General features: G+C 39.4%; 1 protein-coding gene across 2 annotated transcripts in view; it reads right to left on the reverse strand.

The window, feature by feature from the left end:
* slit3 (slit homolog 3 (Drosophila)) overlaps positions 1-17,280 on the reverse strand; it is a 222,381-nt gene that overhangs the window by 104,905 nt on the left and 100,196 nt on the right. For both annotated transcript variants that reach the window (XM_067366470.1, XM_067366461.1), the window contains exon 5: positions 7,156-7,227. In XM_067366470.1, the coding sequence (XP_067222571.1) occupies positions 7,156-7,227 (72 nt within the window). The remainder of the gene's footprint in view (positions 1-7,155; positions 7,228-17,280) is intronic.

Below are 17,280 nucleotides of genomic sequence, written 5' to 3' on the forward strand. Positions count from 1 at the left end.
CCCTCTCGGCCATAATTCAAACCCACGCACAGTCAAAGTGACATTCTGGGTACAGGAGCATGAAGTAGAAAGGCTTTTATTAGCACACAGATGAGAGGGGTAAAAATCAGAGCGTCCACATATCTGATGCCGGCTTACCGAACAGGACTCTTTCAATTATATGTCAGCTTCAGGTAATGAAGTATTGTGTACCCTGCATGTGCAGATGCCGTTCAGCCTATCTATCTGCAGTGAATAACAAATGTCAATGGAATGAATGTGTGTAAGCCATTTCCCATGAATCCACTGTTCATACAAGCACCTGTTCTAATGGGATCCATGCCCCGCTGACAGAATCACGTCATGTTGATATAGAGTTCATCAGGCATGTTTTCGCCAAAGGACTCGCAGTGCATATGATGAGGGAATCAACATCAGCCACACTTGATGCTTCTCGAGGTTAACATGACTGCCGCAGCATGTCTGGTGAACAGTATGAGGGCACGGCTAAAGCCATAAAGGCAGACGGAGATATTGTGTCTGGTTTAATAAGGTGCAACATAGACTCTCATTAGCTGGAGGAACCATCTTGACCATATTATCCAGATGGCCCCTCTATAAAAGGTGGAGGATACTGGTTGAAGGCAAATGCTGACTCCAGCATGCTGCAGCCTGTAAAACTGTGTAGATGCGAGAACTATATAAGAGACAGAAATTCAACCTGCCCTCAAAGCATGCATAGCCATTTTGAAACAGAGGACGTTAAGGTAGAAAAGCATACGAGAAAATCAATTCATTCCTGGAACGCTGCCTGTCCGTTTTTTTTTTCTCCTCCTTCCCGTTAAAAAACCGAGGGCTGGATGATTTCAGCAATTAAATCAAGAGTCACCTTGCCACGCGTTGCAGAGGCAGGTCGGTGGGAGAGAAACGCGCTGCTGACGTACAAATCCATCCTTCTCCCTCAATCCTTGTTAGCTCTTTTTTCCTCTAAAAATCCCTACCTGAAGAAATGAATGTTGCCTACCTGTACCTATCATTCATCCATCAGAGTGTGACGGTGCACATGACAGTGATGTGATGAGCACTCAAACACTGTCTAACATCATGGACATCACTGTAAGAACGTCAGGGGGAAACACGCTTCACAAAAATGCTGTATGTGTGTCAGGGAAGTGAAAGCTCAAGTTTGTACGCAGTGTTCGGGAATGTTGCATTACAAAATCGTCCGTGAAACAGAACTAATAACATTACATTGCTACTTTGTATGAAAAGTAATTTATTTTGTGCTTTTTTTAATGCGACAAAAGTACGCAAAATGTATCATGCATCCAACTGAAACATTTTTTTGTCATTAAAATTTCAATGAATACACAAATAATAATTATTTACATGTTATGGCTGATTACAATAAACGGCAGATATTGAATTCATCACAACATTATTATTTGTACAGTATATGTATTCAAGTTAGGACATTGCTATTATATTATTACTGTTACAAATTATTATTAAGATAAAATAGATAGAAAATAATAGAAAAAATATATATAACATTGGTCACTACAGTATCCATATTGACAGTAAAAGTCTACTTTTTTATTTGACAAGTATTATTACAAATAAATATTTTTTTTTTTTTTTTGGGGGGGGGGGGGGGTGTAAATAAAAATATTATATTATATAGATATTATAGTGTCAAATTTACAAGTAACGTTACCATCAAGATGACATTATTTGTATTAAATTTCTGCTCAAAAGTTTACATAAAATCTTAGATAGCTTCTGAGGGGCAGATTTTAAACAAAATAAAAATAAAAAAAGGTACATTTTTGAACTGGTTATTTTGTGTAAATTCAGTTACTGTGTCTTGGCGATTATACACTGTAAAAAATGCTGGGTTAAAAAACAACCCAAGTTGGGTTGAAAATGGACAAAGCCAGCGGTTGGGTTAAATGTTTGACCAACCTGTTGGGTAGTTTTATTTAACATAGTCATTTTGAAACAATAGTTGGGTTAAATAAAACTGCCCAGCATGTTGGGCAAACATTTAACCCAACCGCTGGGTTAAAACAATCCAATCACTGTCCATTTTCAACCCAACTTGGGTTGTTTTTAACCCAGCATTTTTTAGAGTGTATTATTAGTATCTTGCATAATTCTGTAAGACATATGTAAACTTAAGAGCAGAACCGTATATGCCGATGCTTTGCAGAGAGCCATTGATCTGTGCAGATGAGTGACGACACTCCTGCAGCCTGGGACTCATTTAACAGGGGTCAATGAGTTCAGAGTTAGTATTGACAATCAGTTAACTCAATCTGACCAGGACGGGTGGGAGTCAACATTCATGCACAAATGAGTGTCACTCAGAAATACAGTGATCCAAAAGACCACCCTGAATAAAAATTAAACACTGAAAATGATACTGATGAGGTGTGACACAGTGGTTGAATATATACTGTAGGTTTGTAATTTAAAGGAGAGTTCAATCCCTTGAGCTTTCACCTTTGCGTTGTTAAATCCCATTGTAAATGTTCTGTAAGTCTGTTAAATGACTACTCATTCACTTACTAGTGAACTATGGCTATACTGTATATACCACTCTCCCACCACTTTTTCCTTTCTTCTTCTTTCTCTTCAGCTGAAAAGCATGACTATGTCTTCAAACAAAAGCCAACTATATTTCCACACCTCTCAGAGATATATAGAATGATGTGACCCGTGGTTTTCAGCCCACGGTGGGAAAGACTTTATCTGAAAACGGTCTTTGTAACAAAGCCGGTATCAGATACTGCGAAGAAAACCTCCCAGAACTTCACTGAGCGCTCGAGCCTGGGAATGCAGACGAACACTACGGCCGCATACCATCTCTGACTACAAGCAAAGTGCCCCATTAATGACGACCTCAACTCTGCATCCCTCATTCATTACAGGGAATTATCGGAACGCTGCTCCTGGGACTGGCTTTGAAGTAAAGCTGCAGAAGGCAATGTTTATTGTTGTAGTCGTGTTAGAGACTACCAGCTCCCTGCGCTTCCTCTGTTCTAGACCAGGATATTGGGTGATGTTTCAGATTTGTAGGGCCTTGATTGCGCTTTTTTGTCACTTAAAAAAAATCATATTTATTCATTAAAATCACTATAATTAAAGGGAAAGTTCACTCAAAATGAAAATTCTGTCATTAATTCCTCACCCTCGTGTCATTCCAAACCTGGAAGACTTTCTTTCATCTTCGGAACACAAATAATATTTTTGATGAAATCTGAGAGCTTTCTCTCCTTCCATAGACAGCTACGCAACTGACACTTTGACACGTTTTGACACTTTGATACATCGTAAAACTAATTCATATGAATTGAGCGGTTCAGTCCAATTTTTCGGAAGAGACTCGATCACTTTATATGATTCATATATAAACATTCATCGTTTGATCTTCCTCAAGAACCAATGAGGTTCATTCTCGTGTTAGGCAGCACGTTTGAGCTTCAGCAAGAACCAATGAGGTTCATTCTCGTGTTAGGCAGCACGTTTGAGCTTCAGCAAAGACCAATGAGGTTCATTCTCGTGTTACGCAGCATGTTTGAGCTTCAGCAAAGACCAATGAGGTTCATTCTCGTGTTACGCAGCACGTTTGAGCTTCCTCAAGAACCAATGAGGTTCATTCTCGTGTTAGGCAGCACGTTTGAGCTTCAGCAAAGACCAATGAGGTTCATTCTCGTGTTACGCAGCATGTTTGAGCTTCAGCAAAGACCAATGAGGTTCATTCTCGTGTTAGGCAGCACGTTTGAGCTTCAGCAAAGACCAATGAGGTTCATTCTCGTGTTACGCAGCATGTTTGAGCTTCAGCAAAGACCAATGAGGTTCATTCTCGTGTTACGCAGCACGTTTGAGCTTCAGCAAGAACCAATGAGGTTCATTCTCGTGTTACGCAGCACGTTTGAGCTTCAGCTAGAACCAATGAGGTTCATTCTCGTGTTACGCAGCACGTTTGAGCTTCCTCAAGAACCAATGAGGTTCATTCTCGTGTTATGCAGCACGTTTGAGCTTCAGCAAAGACCAATGAGGTTCATTCTCGTGTTACGCAGCACGTTTGAGCTTCAGCAAAGACCAATGAGGTTCATTCTCGTGTTACGCAGCACGTTTGAGCTTCAGCAAAGACCAATGAGGTTCATTCTCGTGTTAGGCAGCACGTTTGAGCTTCAGCAAAGACCAATGAGGTTCATTCTCGTGTTACGCAGCATGTTTGAGCTTCAGCAAAGACCAATGAGGTTCATTCTCGTGTTACGCAGCACGTTTGAGCTTCAGCAAGAACCAATGAGGTTCATTCTCGTGTTACGCAGCACGTTTGAGCTTCAGCTAGAACCAATGAGGTTCATTCTCGTGTTACGCAGCACGTTTGAGCTTCCTCAAGAACCAATGAGGTTCATTCTCGTGTTATGCAGCACGTTTGAGCTTCAGCAAAGACCAATGAGGTTCATTCTCGTGTTACGCAGCACGTTTGAGCTTCAGCAAAGACCAATGAGGTTCATTCTCGTGTTACGCAGCACGTTTGAGCTTCTGCGAGAACCAATGATGTTCATTCTTGTGTTACGCAGCATGTTTGAGCTTCCTCAAGAACCAATGAGGTTCATTCTCGTGTTAGGCAGCACGTTTGAGCTTCAGCAAAGACCAATGAGGTTCATTCTCGTGTTACGCAGCATGTTTGAGCTTCAGCAAAGACCAATGAGGTTCATTCTCGTGTTATGCAGCACGTTTGAGCTTCAGCAAGAACCAATGAGGTTCATTCTCGTGTTACGCAGCACGTTTGAGCTTCAGCAATAACCAATGAGGTTCATTCTCGTGTTACGCAGCACGTTTGAGCTTCCTCAAGAACCAATGAGGTTCATTCTCGTGTTACGCAGCACGTTTGAGCTTCCTCAAGAACCAATGAGGTTCATTCTCGTGTTACGCAGCACGTTTGAGCTTCCTCAAGAACCAATGAGGTTCATTCTCGTGTTACGCAGCACGTTTGAGCTTCAGCAAAGACCAATGAGGTTCATTCTCGTGTTACGCAGCACGTTTGAGCTTCAGCAAGAACCAATGAGGTTCATTCTCGTGTTATGCAGCACGTTTGAGCTTCAGCAAAGACCAATGAGGTTCATTCTCGTGTTACGCAGCACGTTTGAGCTTCCTCAAGAACCAATGAGGTTCATTCTCGTGTTACGCAGCACGTTTGAGCTTCCTCAAGAACCAATGAGGCTCATTCTCGTGTTACGCAGCACGTTTGAGCTTCAGCAAGAACCAATGAGGTTCATTCTCGTGTTACGCAGCACGTTTGAGCTTCAGCAAGAACCAATGAGGTTCATTCTCGTGTTATGCAGCACGTTTGAGCTTCAGCAAGAACCAATGAGGTTCATTCTCGTGTTACGCAGCACGTTTGAGCTTCAGCAAGATCCAATGAGGTTCATTCTCGTGTTACGCAGCACGTTTGGGCTTCCTCAAGAACCAATGAGGTTCATTCTCGTGTTACGCAGCACGTTTGAGCTTCCTCAAGAACCAATGAGGTTCATTCTCGTGTTACGCAGCACGTTTGAGCTTCAGCAAGAACCAATGAGGTTCATTCTCGTATTACGCAGCACGTTTGAGCTTCAGCAAGAACCAATGAGGTTCATTCTCGTGTTACGCAGCACGTTTGAGCTTCCTCAAGAACCAATGAGGTTCATTCTCGTGTTACGCAGCACGTTTGAGCTTCCTCAAGAACCAATGAGGTTCATTCTCGTATTACGCAGCACGTTTGAGCTTCCTCAAGAACCAATGAGGTTCATTCTCGTGTTACGCAGCACGTTTGAGCTTCCTCAAGAACCAATGAGGTTAATTCTCGTGTTACGCAGCACGTTTGAGCTTCCTCAAGAACCAATGAGGTTCATTCTCGTGTTACGCAGCACGTTTGAGCTTCCTCAAGAACCAATGAGGTTCATTCTCGTGTTACGCAGCACGTTTGGGCTTCCTCAAGAACCAATGAGGTTCATTCTCATGTTACGCAGCACGTTTGAGCTTCAGCAAGAACCAATGAGGTTCATTCTCGTGTTACGCAGCACGTTTGAGCTTCCTCAAGAACCAATGAGGTTCATTCTTGTGTTACGCAGCACGTTTGAGCTTCAACAAGAACCAATGAGGTTCATTCTCATGTTACGCAGCACGTTTGGGCTTCCTCAAGAACCAATGAGGTTCATTCTCATGTTACGCAGCACGTTTGAGCTTCAGCAAGAACCAACGAGGTTCATTCTCGTGTTACGCAGCACGTTTGAAGTCTTTTCAGAAAATTTGGACTGAACTGCTCAATTCTTATGGATTAGTTTCAAAGTTTCTGTTGTGTAACTGTCTATGGAGGGACAAAAAGATCTTCATTGTGCTCCGGAGAAGGTTTGGAACAACATGAAGGTGAATAAATTATGACAGAATTTTCATTTTTGTGTGAAATATCCCTTCTACACTTAAAGTTTTTTGCATCTATGTTTCAATGAAAAAACGTTAACACCCATGAAAGCTTTCCATTTAACATTAGGTTCTTTATAGTGGAAAAAGGAATTTTTGGATTATTCTTTAGCTGGTTCTGGTTCTTTTAAGAACACTTTACTAAAAGGTTCTTTGGGGAACCCAAAACGGCTCTTCTATGTCATCGCTGTGAAAACCCCCTCTTGGAACCTTTATTTTTAAGGGTGTAGACCACAGTAGCGAGATCGGCTCCTGAAACTGTTACAGAGATTTATCAGAAGCCATTACTGTAATTGCAAATGGCTGTGGAACATTACTCACTGGCAATATCCTGAAGATATCCATCTTATTGAACCATACTGATTAATTGAATTTTCATCAGTGCTAAGCTTATTAACTGTTATGACAAATGATTCAAGGGGCATACATGTAGGCCACCTAGCACATTGCTTTTGAACATTTTCTTCTTCCAGCGAGAGAGATTATTATCTTTCATTTCAGTTATCTGTCTTTGAAATAAAGCGCAAGACTCGTTAAACGCAGCGGATGACTGTCTCGTTTGAGGTGGAGAGTATCACACCTTGGCTTGCTGCTTAAGGGGAAAGGAGAGTTTACCAAAGGCTTTTTTTGCCTTGTAAAATCCTGCAAACAAATGTCACGGCGGCGAATGGTTGCCAGGGGAGATGAGGGAGGAACACTTACAGGTTCTTGACGGTGGTGATCCCTCGGAAAGCCTTACGTGGAATAGCCTGAATCTGATTCTCACTCAGGTCCCTGGAGAGAGAGATGAGAAAGAGAAAGAGAAAGACAGAGATATTAGGATTTGTTTGAAGCCACTTCACATTTCGGGCGAAAGCGTCTCGAGGAAGATGGACGGTTCCTTTGGAACGATACGCCGCAGCTTTGAAGTCTGAGGCCATATTGTTCTACTGACCATAAATGTCACATCCTCCTTTATTCGTCTGGCCTTTTATCACACCGTCTCTCTCTATGTGTGTGTGTCTAATGAAAAACATTTCTAAAGCAGTACTTTGTAATGAAAGGCCTCATAGCGGTATGCCTTTACAATCTTGCTTCATTTCTGTAGAAAATAAAGCAATCATATGCACTTTGAGTAACCCGAGAAATCAAATACACAAAAGTAGCTCTACACCAAAATTAATGCCTGGCATTTTTTTTCTTAAAGCTCGCTTATGAGCCAAATGATTTTTGACATGTCACAATGGTTGTGCTTAACTTTATTAAGCTTGTTTGTTTGTAGACTCACGCTGGCAAAACATAATTTGAAAACCAGAATGCAATTACTGGCCAAGAAGGAAACAAATGAGATATGGAATATCTGCCCGTCTAATCAAAGCGTCTGCTTTGGAGTCATGCCTACTACACATAACACGAACAGACCACCACGTGGGTTAACCCACCTGACCTTGCTACAACCAATTTCACTGATAAACAATCAGGCGTGGATCCAAACACAGCGAGGAATTTTGCCAGAGCTTGTGCGTGGGACATAATGATGTATCAAGTACAGGACTGCCAGCAATTTCCTCTTAGGAGCATTAAAAACTGTAGTTATTGGGCTCCTTCAGCCCCCCCCTGCCAGAACTGGATACGTGTGTTTTTTTTTTTTTGTTTTCTTTCCTCGAACCAATCAAGTTTTATTATGGCAAAAATCTTAATAACTATGTTATGCTTTGCAATAAGGGGCTATGGTATTTCATCTAACTGTTCTTGATGGTTTTTGACATGTTCCACAATCCTGCGTTTCTTTATTTCTTCACAGCACTCTTGGCTGGCTTGATGTGAACATCATGTTCCTTTGTGTATCCTTCATGTCGAACTACACAGTGCATGCACAGAGGAGAACAAACATTTGCAGAGTAAAAACTCATAACATCCCATGTTTGTATGCCACAGAGTGGGAAAATAGGAGCGCTGTTTATACCATCATCACGCTGGGCATGAGCGAATCCCTGTCGCCTTTGATGGTCTAAATGCAAAACAGATAAAGTGCAGAGATGGTGAGGAGCACAGAGGAAACTTCTCTTTGGCTAGGCTTTTTAATTCTTCATGAATGGCGAAGCACCAACCTCGCACGTCCTCGGCGAGCCGAGAAGCGCAGCGTAGTACTTTACAGCACTTCCACTGCTAATAAATGTTTTATTGCTTTGTTTACTCAGTGGAACCTTTTTCATTATTTCTACAAAAAGGCAAATCGTCCCAGCCAAATAAAGGCACTTATGAAACACAATCAGTCTCAGCAGTGGTCTCGCTGAGGAGCGACAGAGTCCATGTCAGAAGAAAAAAAAAAAAGCAGCCGCACAGGATTTGGGTTGAATTAGATGATTTCTAATGAAGAATTACGAGCAACTATAAAGAGATAATAGAAGTTTATGAGATATGAGAATTATACTGGCCGGGAAAATGTAGCAATGCACATATTTCATCTGCTTTGACACTATATTAATTACGCATGGATAATGAAACAATCTTCAGAATGAATACAAGTTCTCCAAAGAATATTTAAATAACAGGTTAATTTGTCAATTTAGTAGATAATTTCCCTAATTATTATTTTGTCAAAATTGCATATAGTCCTTTTAATAAATAGACTTCTTATTCAGTAAATAGACTTTTTTTTTTTTAACCCCGTTGGCAAACATAATTAGAAATAGCGTAACACTTTTAAATACTGGTGATTTTTTATTTTCTTTTAGGAAATAATAAATTGAGCTCACAGTACTATCATTAGCGTCAAATTGGCCATCTTAACAGAAGCTTGAATTAATGCTTTAAGTTAAAGTTAAAGATACCGATTCAAACCAGACATGAACCAAACAGTGTTTTTTAAAGGGCAGAGATGCACTGGTCCCCCTCCTCTAGCAATCTGCTTGCAAATTTCATTAATTTCATTTGGCTTTGGCCCTGCTCTCTCCGACTGTCAGGATGCCTGCCATAAATCTCCCTTTGATTCCATTACAGCTCCCATGTCCAGACAACCTGGCAACGCCAAAACATATTACAGATAAACGCTCAGCAACACGCAAGGATATGAGAGCCGAGCTGCAAGGAGGATCTATCCTTACAAACACACACATACACACACGCACAGAGACAAAGGTTAGACAGAATGAAACGCTACCATACTACCTGAAATGCCGCTGTCTTGACACTCAGCACACATCATGTTTCAGTCGGATGCACACAGGAATCAACTATAAATGGTTAAATATATGCAAGGAGGAGAAGACCGATAATAGTTCAATATACAGCTCAGTGTTCTGTCAATGTAAATCAATTGGAGATTTTCAAACTCTTTAACCATTTCAATGGTATACCTTAGGTTCAAATTAACCACAAAAAAAAGTTTGAAAGTTTGGGCTGAATTCTCCAACAAAGAACAAATCCTAAGCAGAGTCCATCCATCCATTTTCCAGAAAGCGTGTTTCATGTCCTAAGCAGAATGCTTGAGGAATATCAATATGCTGCCGCCTTACAAAACACAGTAAAACGCATTGAGAGCATGTCGTTCAATTCTCTTTCTTATCACGCTTTACGAACGTCACTCTTATCTCTTCACTGAAAAATGGAATGGTGTGCTTTTACAAGAAGGTTATTTGCTTCACTTTTGTTGTTTTCTCACTCTGTTTAAAGCACAAAGGAAAAGAGTGAATGTGTAAGGAAGTCAAGGAAACATCACTGTACAGTGGGAACTCAAAAAAACGCAGAATTGCTGAGAGAAGTAAGTCTCATTCAATAAATACACACACACGTTTCTCAGGTGCATATATGCACAATATCCTTCTTACCCTTCATCTTCACTGTAAAGAAAAAAAATGTTTAAACATCAGTTAAATATCTCGGTTTAACAAAGAAAGTAACCTGGTTGCCTTGAAATTTTGAGTTCATTGAAATGAAAAAAAATTGAGAAACGCAAATTATTATGTTATCTGAACCACATTAATTTATTAAGTTGATTTGACACAGGCATCTCCAAATAAGAGCCTTCTGCACAAGCATAAAAATAAATCTTTTATAGGCCTACATTTTCATGCAGAAACTATAAAATAAAATAACTATTAAATAATGGCTTACCTAATAATTAAATTAGTTTAAATTCAGTTTTATACTACAACTACAACTAATAATAACAGCAACATTACTGTTTTGTTACTTTAATACAAAACTGTAATAATATCAAATTTGAAATAACTATTTCTATTTTTTATTTATTTTTTAACATTTAAGTCTGTGATAAGAAAGCTGAATTTTCAGCATCCTTACTCTTTAGTATCACATGATCTGTCAGAAATCATTCTAATATACTGATTCGGTAGAAATATTTCCTATTATTATCACAGCTGAAAACATTAAATATTTTTTCATTATTCTTTGATGAATAGAAAGTTGCTTGCTGAATAAAAGTTCATTTCCCTTTCAAATAAACTCTTAGACCCCAAATATTTTAACAGTAGTGTATATTAACATTGTCAGTACATTGAGAAAAAAAAAAAAAAAAAAAATTATATATATATATATATATATATATATATATATATATATATATATATATATATATATATATATATATATATATGACACTAATATATATATACACACACACAGAGAAACAAACAATTATTCAGACACCAGATATAATTATTTGATATATTTTTATTAGTGGGTGCAGGGCACTATAGTTCATTTATGTAAGTGAGGATAGCAAAATAAAGTAAACTGTGACATATTATACCCCAAAATTAAAGTACCATTAAAACTAATACAATTTTCAGACACTTTGACCTGACCATGTTTTGCTTAATTGTTTTTATTTAATTGCTAATGCGACCTTTTTAAACCACAGAATGAACAAAATTAAGCATTGCTTGGTAATTAGTTGACCTAAACTATAGCGAAAAACAGTGATAATGTGTGAAATGTTGAAGGTATCTGAATAGATAGACTGTATATGTAAGTGAAACTTATCAATTCTACATAAAAGCATTTGCACAAAGGTTTTATGGACAAATATCACTCGTCCACACAGTCACACACGAGAGAGGCAGGACCGATTTTCCCTGAGGAGGTCAGGTAAATTTGTGTTTCACAGTACTTTGTGATGTTAATCTCTTTTAAAATCAAACATGGCTATGTTTTTTCCTCTCTGTATAAATTACAGAGCAAACTACTTACTATGTTTCGGCTAACTCAGCCCTTGGAGAAATCTAATCCTCGTCTGGATAGGACTGCTTGTTGATACAGAATATTACACAAGTCTAATTTCAGTGGTTCTCATGATGCCCGGATCCAGAGCACACAGGCTTTTCTTTCCTTCTTTCTTTCTTGTAAAGTCAAAACAGACATCTGTCTCCTTCCATCTAGCTTATCAAGCGCAAACCGCAGCCCAGCTGGGTGACTGGACCGTTGATACGTCTCCCACCATGCCCATGCCTCTCTCATTATCTATCAAGCGCTGTCTTACGTTCACTCTTGCTCTTGGCAGGGCTGTTATCTGCATGCCAAATTGAATCTAGAGTCCGAGATTCTCGCAGAGGCCCAGATTCCTGTCAGTGGGTTCCTACACGCTTCTGTTAAGTCCTGCCAGCAACGACAGATCGCCCCGAACGTTCTCATACGATCACACACATCTGAGCGAACACACCTGATCACATAGAGTAAGGTGAAAGGTTATTAAAACCCTCCAGCTGCTCTCGCCAGATATATTACATTACATTATTCATTTAGCACTCATAACCGGGGCCAACCGCGTCACTGTCATATCACATCTGACCCGACTGCTTCAGGGACGACCAGTTAAAAGTGCGTCTACATGTGAGTGTGTGTGCGCTAGGGGTCACATCCAAATCGCTGTTAAGACTGTTCTGAAGTGAAACCAGCCCTACAAGAAAAGAAAGAGTATTACAACACTCCCTTAGCCTTAGGATTCGGAGTCTGGAGGCATATTTGTTTTTCATCTTGGTGTCAGGAGGAATCAGGCCGTAACTGTGACTCCCTGAACTGACAGGTTAAGACAGCGATGCCGTTTGCACAGGTTATGAGATGCACATTTCTGATTTCTTTCATTAAAGACACCGCTAGAAATAAGGAGAAAGAAGACGACCCCCTCTGGCAATCCATAAGCATTTTGTTTTATGAAACCCGAGACGTCTTCAGTCCATATCTATTTGAGTGGCAGTTTCACATGACGAGCTGCATCTACTGTAAAGCGTGCATCGGCCAAGCCTTTTCCCACTGGAACGGCAATTCATGTAACACTTATTCGATAAAGATATATAGAAATGTGAATAATAAATAGTGACCCCGTTGCAGCCTCGTAATTCACTCTTTTACAGCTCCAGTTATGGTCGTGATGGGCGGCCCTCTCTCGCTGCTGGCTGGAGTCTCCACTTTGCTTTATGGCCACTTTTAAAAATGGAGGCAAATTAAAACACTATGGATTTCTGGCCCTGAAAGACTGTATAGTATAATTGGCCTTAAGGATGACAGTAGTTCTTAATTACATTGAGTATAGGAGCTTTTTCATTGGACCCAGGCCGCTCGCTCTATCTCTCTCCTGTCTCATTCTGAGTGAATCACCAGCCAGCAGATCTTCTTCTTCCCTTCAGTTATTAGAAGTTATTATTCCAGTCTCTCCACTGAAATCTTTCTCTTAAATGGAATAGAGCAGATGTAAATATTACGTTCTGGCAGGCGGCACAGAACCAACGACGAATCACACGCTGGCTGCGAATGTGAAAGTGCGCCGGATCGTTCAATCACATTACTGATGTTTAGATGGAAGTTTCACCTGCAGCGCTGCATATAGGATGATGAAGGCAAAGTTGTGAAGGTTAATACACGCCTGCCAGTTAAATCAATTAAAGCATTCCTGTCTGAAGTAGGCTTTTACTACCCTTCAATGATGTGTAACGGGCCTTTTTTTCCCCAAAGGGCCTTAATTATAATAAAAAACAAAGATGTGACATCCAAAGTATGTAAGGTAGTACAACTAGATCTCTTTTATTGAACCCTAAAGGTTTTAATTATATTTTGATACATATAAAGGTATTTTAAAGATTTTGAAGTGTCATTCAGTTTAACCGTTAAAAAGCTAATACAGCCATTTCCTTTGTGATTAAAATTTGATAAATGTATTTTTTTTTTTTTTTCTGGCGTGATTTTATAACATCATATATCAACATAGTGCAACATGGTATTAAAATTATGTGTAGAAGCAGTTGCTTTGTTATGAGAAAGAATGTCTGGAAAAATGTATTTCATTGATGTCATTTGGAGTAACCGATATAAAGGGACCGTTTTGGAACAAGTCATGCGGTCAGTATCAGGTGACAGGATGTGACATCATTCAGACACCTGCAAAGGACCACATGCTCATGAAGTAAAGTAACTAACTCTCTCTTAACTATTTGATAAATTCATGTTTTCACTTGCTCATACGCATGTCCCGAAACATCAGGTCATTTGGTGCAACCGCTATAAAACATGGAAAATATTGTAATATTTTAAAAACTTGTACTAAATATAAAATGTTTGATTGTCCTTTTGCTAGATATCAGCCTGTTAGCATTGTTTGAAAATTCATTATAACCAAAAGTGTCATTCGGTAAAACTAAAATTTTGGTTAAACCGAATGACTATTTTGGTGACAAATTTTGTATATCTTGTAAAAAAAAGGACAAAAGCAGTGTTACTTGATTATAAAAAACACATAATCTCATTATTAAAACACTTAATAAAACTTCAAAATTAATTATATCTCCATTATGTTTTTTACACTTTTGAAACCTTTTTTGGTCAATGACCCATTTATGAAATGAGTTGACATGAAATATGTTGATAACAGGTCTGTTCCCGTTGTTGTTTTTTTTGTTGTTTTATATATATATTGTATATCTTTTTTTGGGAGGAAAAAATTAAATAAATTCTAAGTTAATGTATTGTTAATGTAAAAATTATGAAATGTAATTCTACTATATGATATCATAAATTACTAAGGTGATCCTTTAGCTTCACTTTAAAACCATCATATATTATTTATGTTGTTTTAAGATATAAATATGATAGTTAGGGTTAGGGTTTTTTTCCTTAAATATGTGTATGGCACAAGGACTGAAATATGGACAAAAAATACACTACAGTTCAAAAGTTTGGTGTCAGTAATTTTTTCTCACTCCATAATAACAGTAATATTGTGAAATATTACTTGTTTTTCTATTTTAATATATTTTAAAATTTAATATTTTAATATTTAATATTTCAAAATGTAATTTATTCCTCTGATTTAAAGTTGAATTTTCAGCATAATTTCAGCAGTCTTCAGTCACATGAGAAATCATTCTAATATGCCGTTTTGCTATTATCAATGTTGGAAGCAGTTGTGGTGCTTAATATTTTTGTTTAAGCCATGATGTGCTTTTTTCAGGATCCTTTGATGAATAGAAAGTTCAAAAGAACAGTGTTTATTTGAAGCAGGGATCTTTATAAATGTCTTTATTGATCAATTGACTGCATCCTTGCTGAATAACATTGTGTACAAAAAGAGAAAAAATGTCAGGGTCTGAAGGGGTTCTAAACTTTAACCTTATTGTTTCAGATGTTGCAGCTCTAACTTGCAATGAAACTGGCATAACACTCAATGTACTGTACACAAGCGACACATGAAAATGTAAACATCAGATGTACTGTACAGTGCAATGTAGACATCTCAGTGATTTTAATGGAATAGGATCATCAAAATATCACAAAAGTATTTTTTTTCATAAACGTTCAGCTGTATTGTTTTATGCACCAACAGGATGGTGAAACGCATAGGAAGATTCACTGATCTGAAACCCATTGCAGTCTTATTAAACTCTTTTGTGACAGCAGTAAGTTAGTGAACACCAGGATGTCGCTAAAGTCAGACTTGTTTGAAGGACGTGTGTATGGAAATGAAATGAACGTAGAGCTCTTGTTCACTGATCAGTATCCGGCTGCGTCAGCTTTGTATTCCTCTCCAGTCGTTTAACTGCCCTTGCTTATGTCTTACATGTAGCCCAAAGACTCCTTGATTTAATTAACTCAGTGCTTTATGAATAAAAATATTTCACTATTGATCATCCCAAGAGCTGACGCAGGCTAAACCGGGACAGCGCTCGCTTCATTACGCTGTCCTTACTTGCTTTTTTTCCCTTTCTGATGGCGAGGGAGGAGGTGAGGGTCGGAGTCACTATGGAGGGAGGTGAAGGCAGCTTCTAAATCAAAGAAAATGAGCTCAAACGCTCCCTTGGGTGTCTGCTAAAGCTTCTACATTCCTCCGCTGCCTCCAAGTAAGAGTCCGTGCATGGATATTATAAATAGAAAATGTCCCCCCCCCTGCCTTAGTATCTATTATGTTTTGTCAATGCTTTAATTAAATTGGATCGCTTAATGTGATTTATCCTGATCCATACACTTTATGCCTCTAAAAGCCTTTTTGGCTCACGGCCCAAAAGACGTCAAACAGATTTAGATGAGTTAGTGAAGAAAAAAGGGGAGAGGCTGGGCGCGGGGGGTGATTTGTTATTGGTTAATTCACTTTTATTCTTCGTGTGCCATTTGGTTTAATTTTCTTTCTTCTGCGCCGTCTTGCCCTGGACCGAGTCTGAGATGCACAACAAGCTTTTAGGATCATTTATAGTCGCAATAAAACGTCAGTTATGAGAGATGAGGAGAGTGCATGTCTGATTTCAAGATGGGACGGCTTTTGGACAGAGAACAACACCGCAACGTCCTTTTCCCAGTCCTCGCAAAAGGCTTGAGAGCAAAGCGGTCCAAAAAAAAAGTGGAGATGTTGAAGAAAGGATGAGGCTGCTAATCAGACAATAGGATTTAAGAGCTTTTAAAGTGAGTGGGTCGGAGGGAACAGCTGAGTCGCGCTCCGTCCACGGTGAGGGGCCTCTCGGCACTCATAAATAAAACTAGGAGATTAGGAGATTGGCTGGGGGTGGGAGTGGTTCTGGGGGGTTCAGGCAGAAGTTTCCATCCATCTTGCAGCAGGTCACAGTTGCCACGGAGACCAGGAGCCATGCTGTCCAATTAACTCCAGAGCCAGTGGTGCAGGTGGCTTGGTGGTGTTGGTGGTAGTGGTGAGAGAGTGGCGTAGAGAGCGAGGCTTTGTGTGTTTGTGTCTACATGAAAACACACTCCACACAAAAGAAGCACCTTCAGTGACCAAATATAAGTCACTCTCGGGGTGAACGGATGAAAAGAGGCAGTGTAATTACCAAACTGCAATACACCACTGACCACTGAGATGAAGAGACAGGTGTGTGTGTGTGTGTGTGTGTGTGTGTGTGTGTGTATATAGGTGTGTGTGAATGAGTGTGAAACATTCTATAAAATTATGTTATATTATATAATCCATATTCCAATCCATCCATCATCCACTTCTCTACCTTCTATCCATCTACCTACTGATTCTTCCATCCACCCCATCCACCCATAGACCATATCCATCCATCCATCCATCCATCCATCCATCCATCCATCCATCCATCCATCCATCCATAAGCTCTATCAATCCATCCACCCATATGCCCTTTCCATCCATCCATCCATCCATACATCTACCTTCTATCCATCTACCTACCCATCCATCCATCCATCCATCCATCCATCCATCCATCCATCCATCCATCCACCTATCAACCTTCTATCCATCTACCTATCCATTCTTCCATCCACCCCATCCATCCATAGACCCTATCCATACATCCATCCATCCATCCATCCATCTGCCCTATAAATCCATCCATCCATATGCCTTTTCCATCCACCCATCCATCC

Source organism: Chanodichthys erythropterus, chromosome 1 (genome assembly GCF_024489055.1).
Source record: "Chanodichthys erythropterus isolate Z2021 chromosome 1, ASM2448905v1, whole genome shotgun sequence".
NCBI lineage: Eukaryota > Metazoa > Chordata > Actinopteri > Cypriniformes > Xenocyprididae > Chanodichthys > Chanodichthys erythropterus.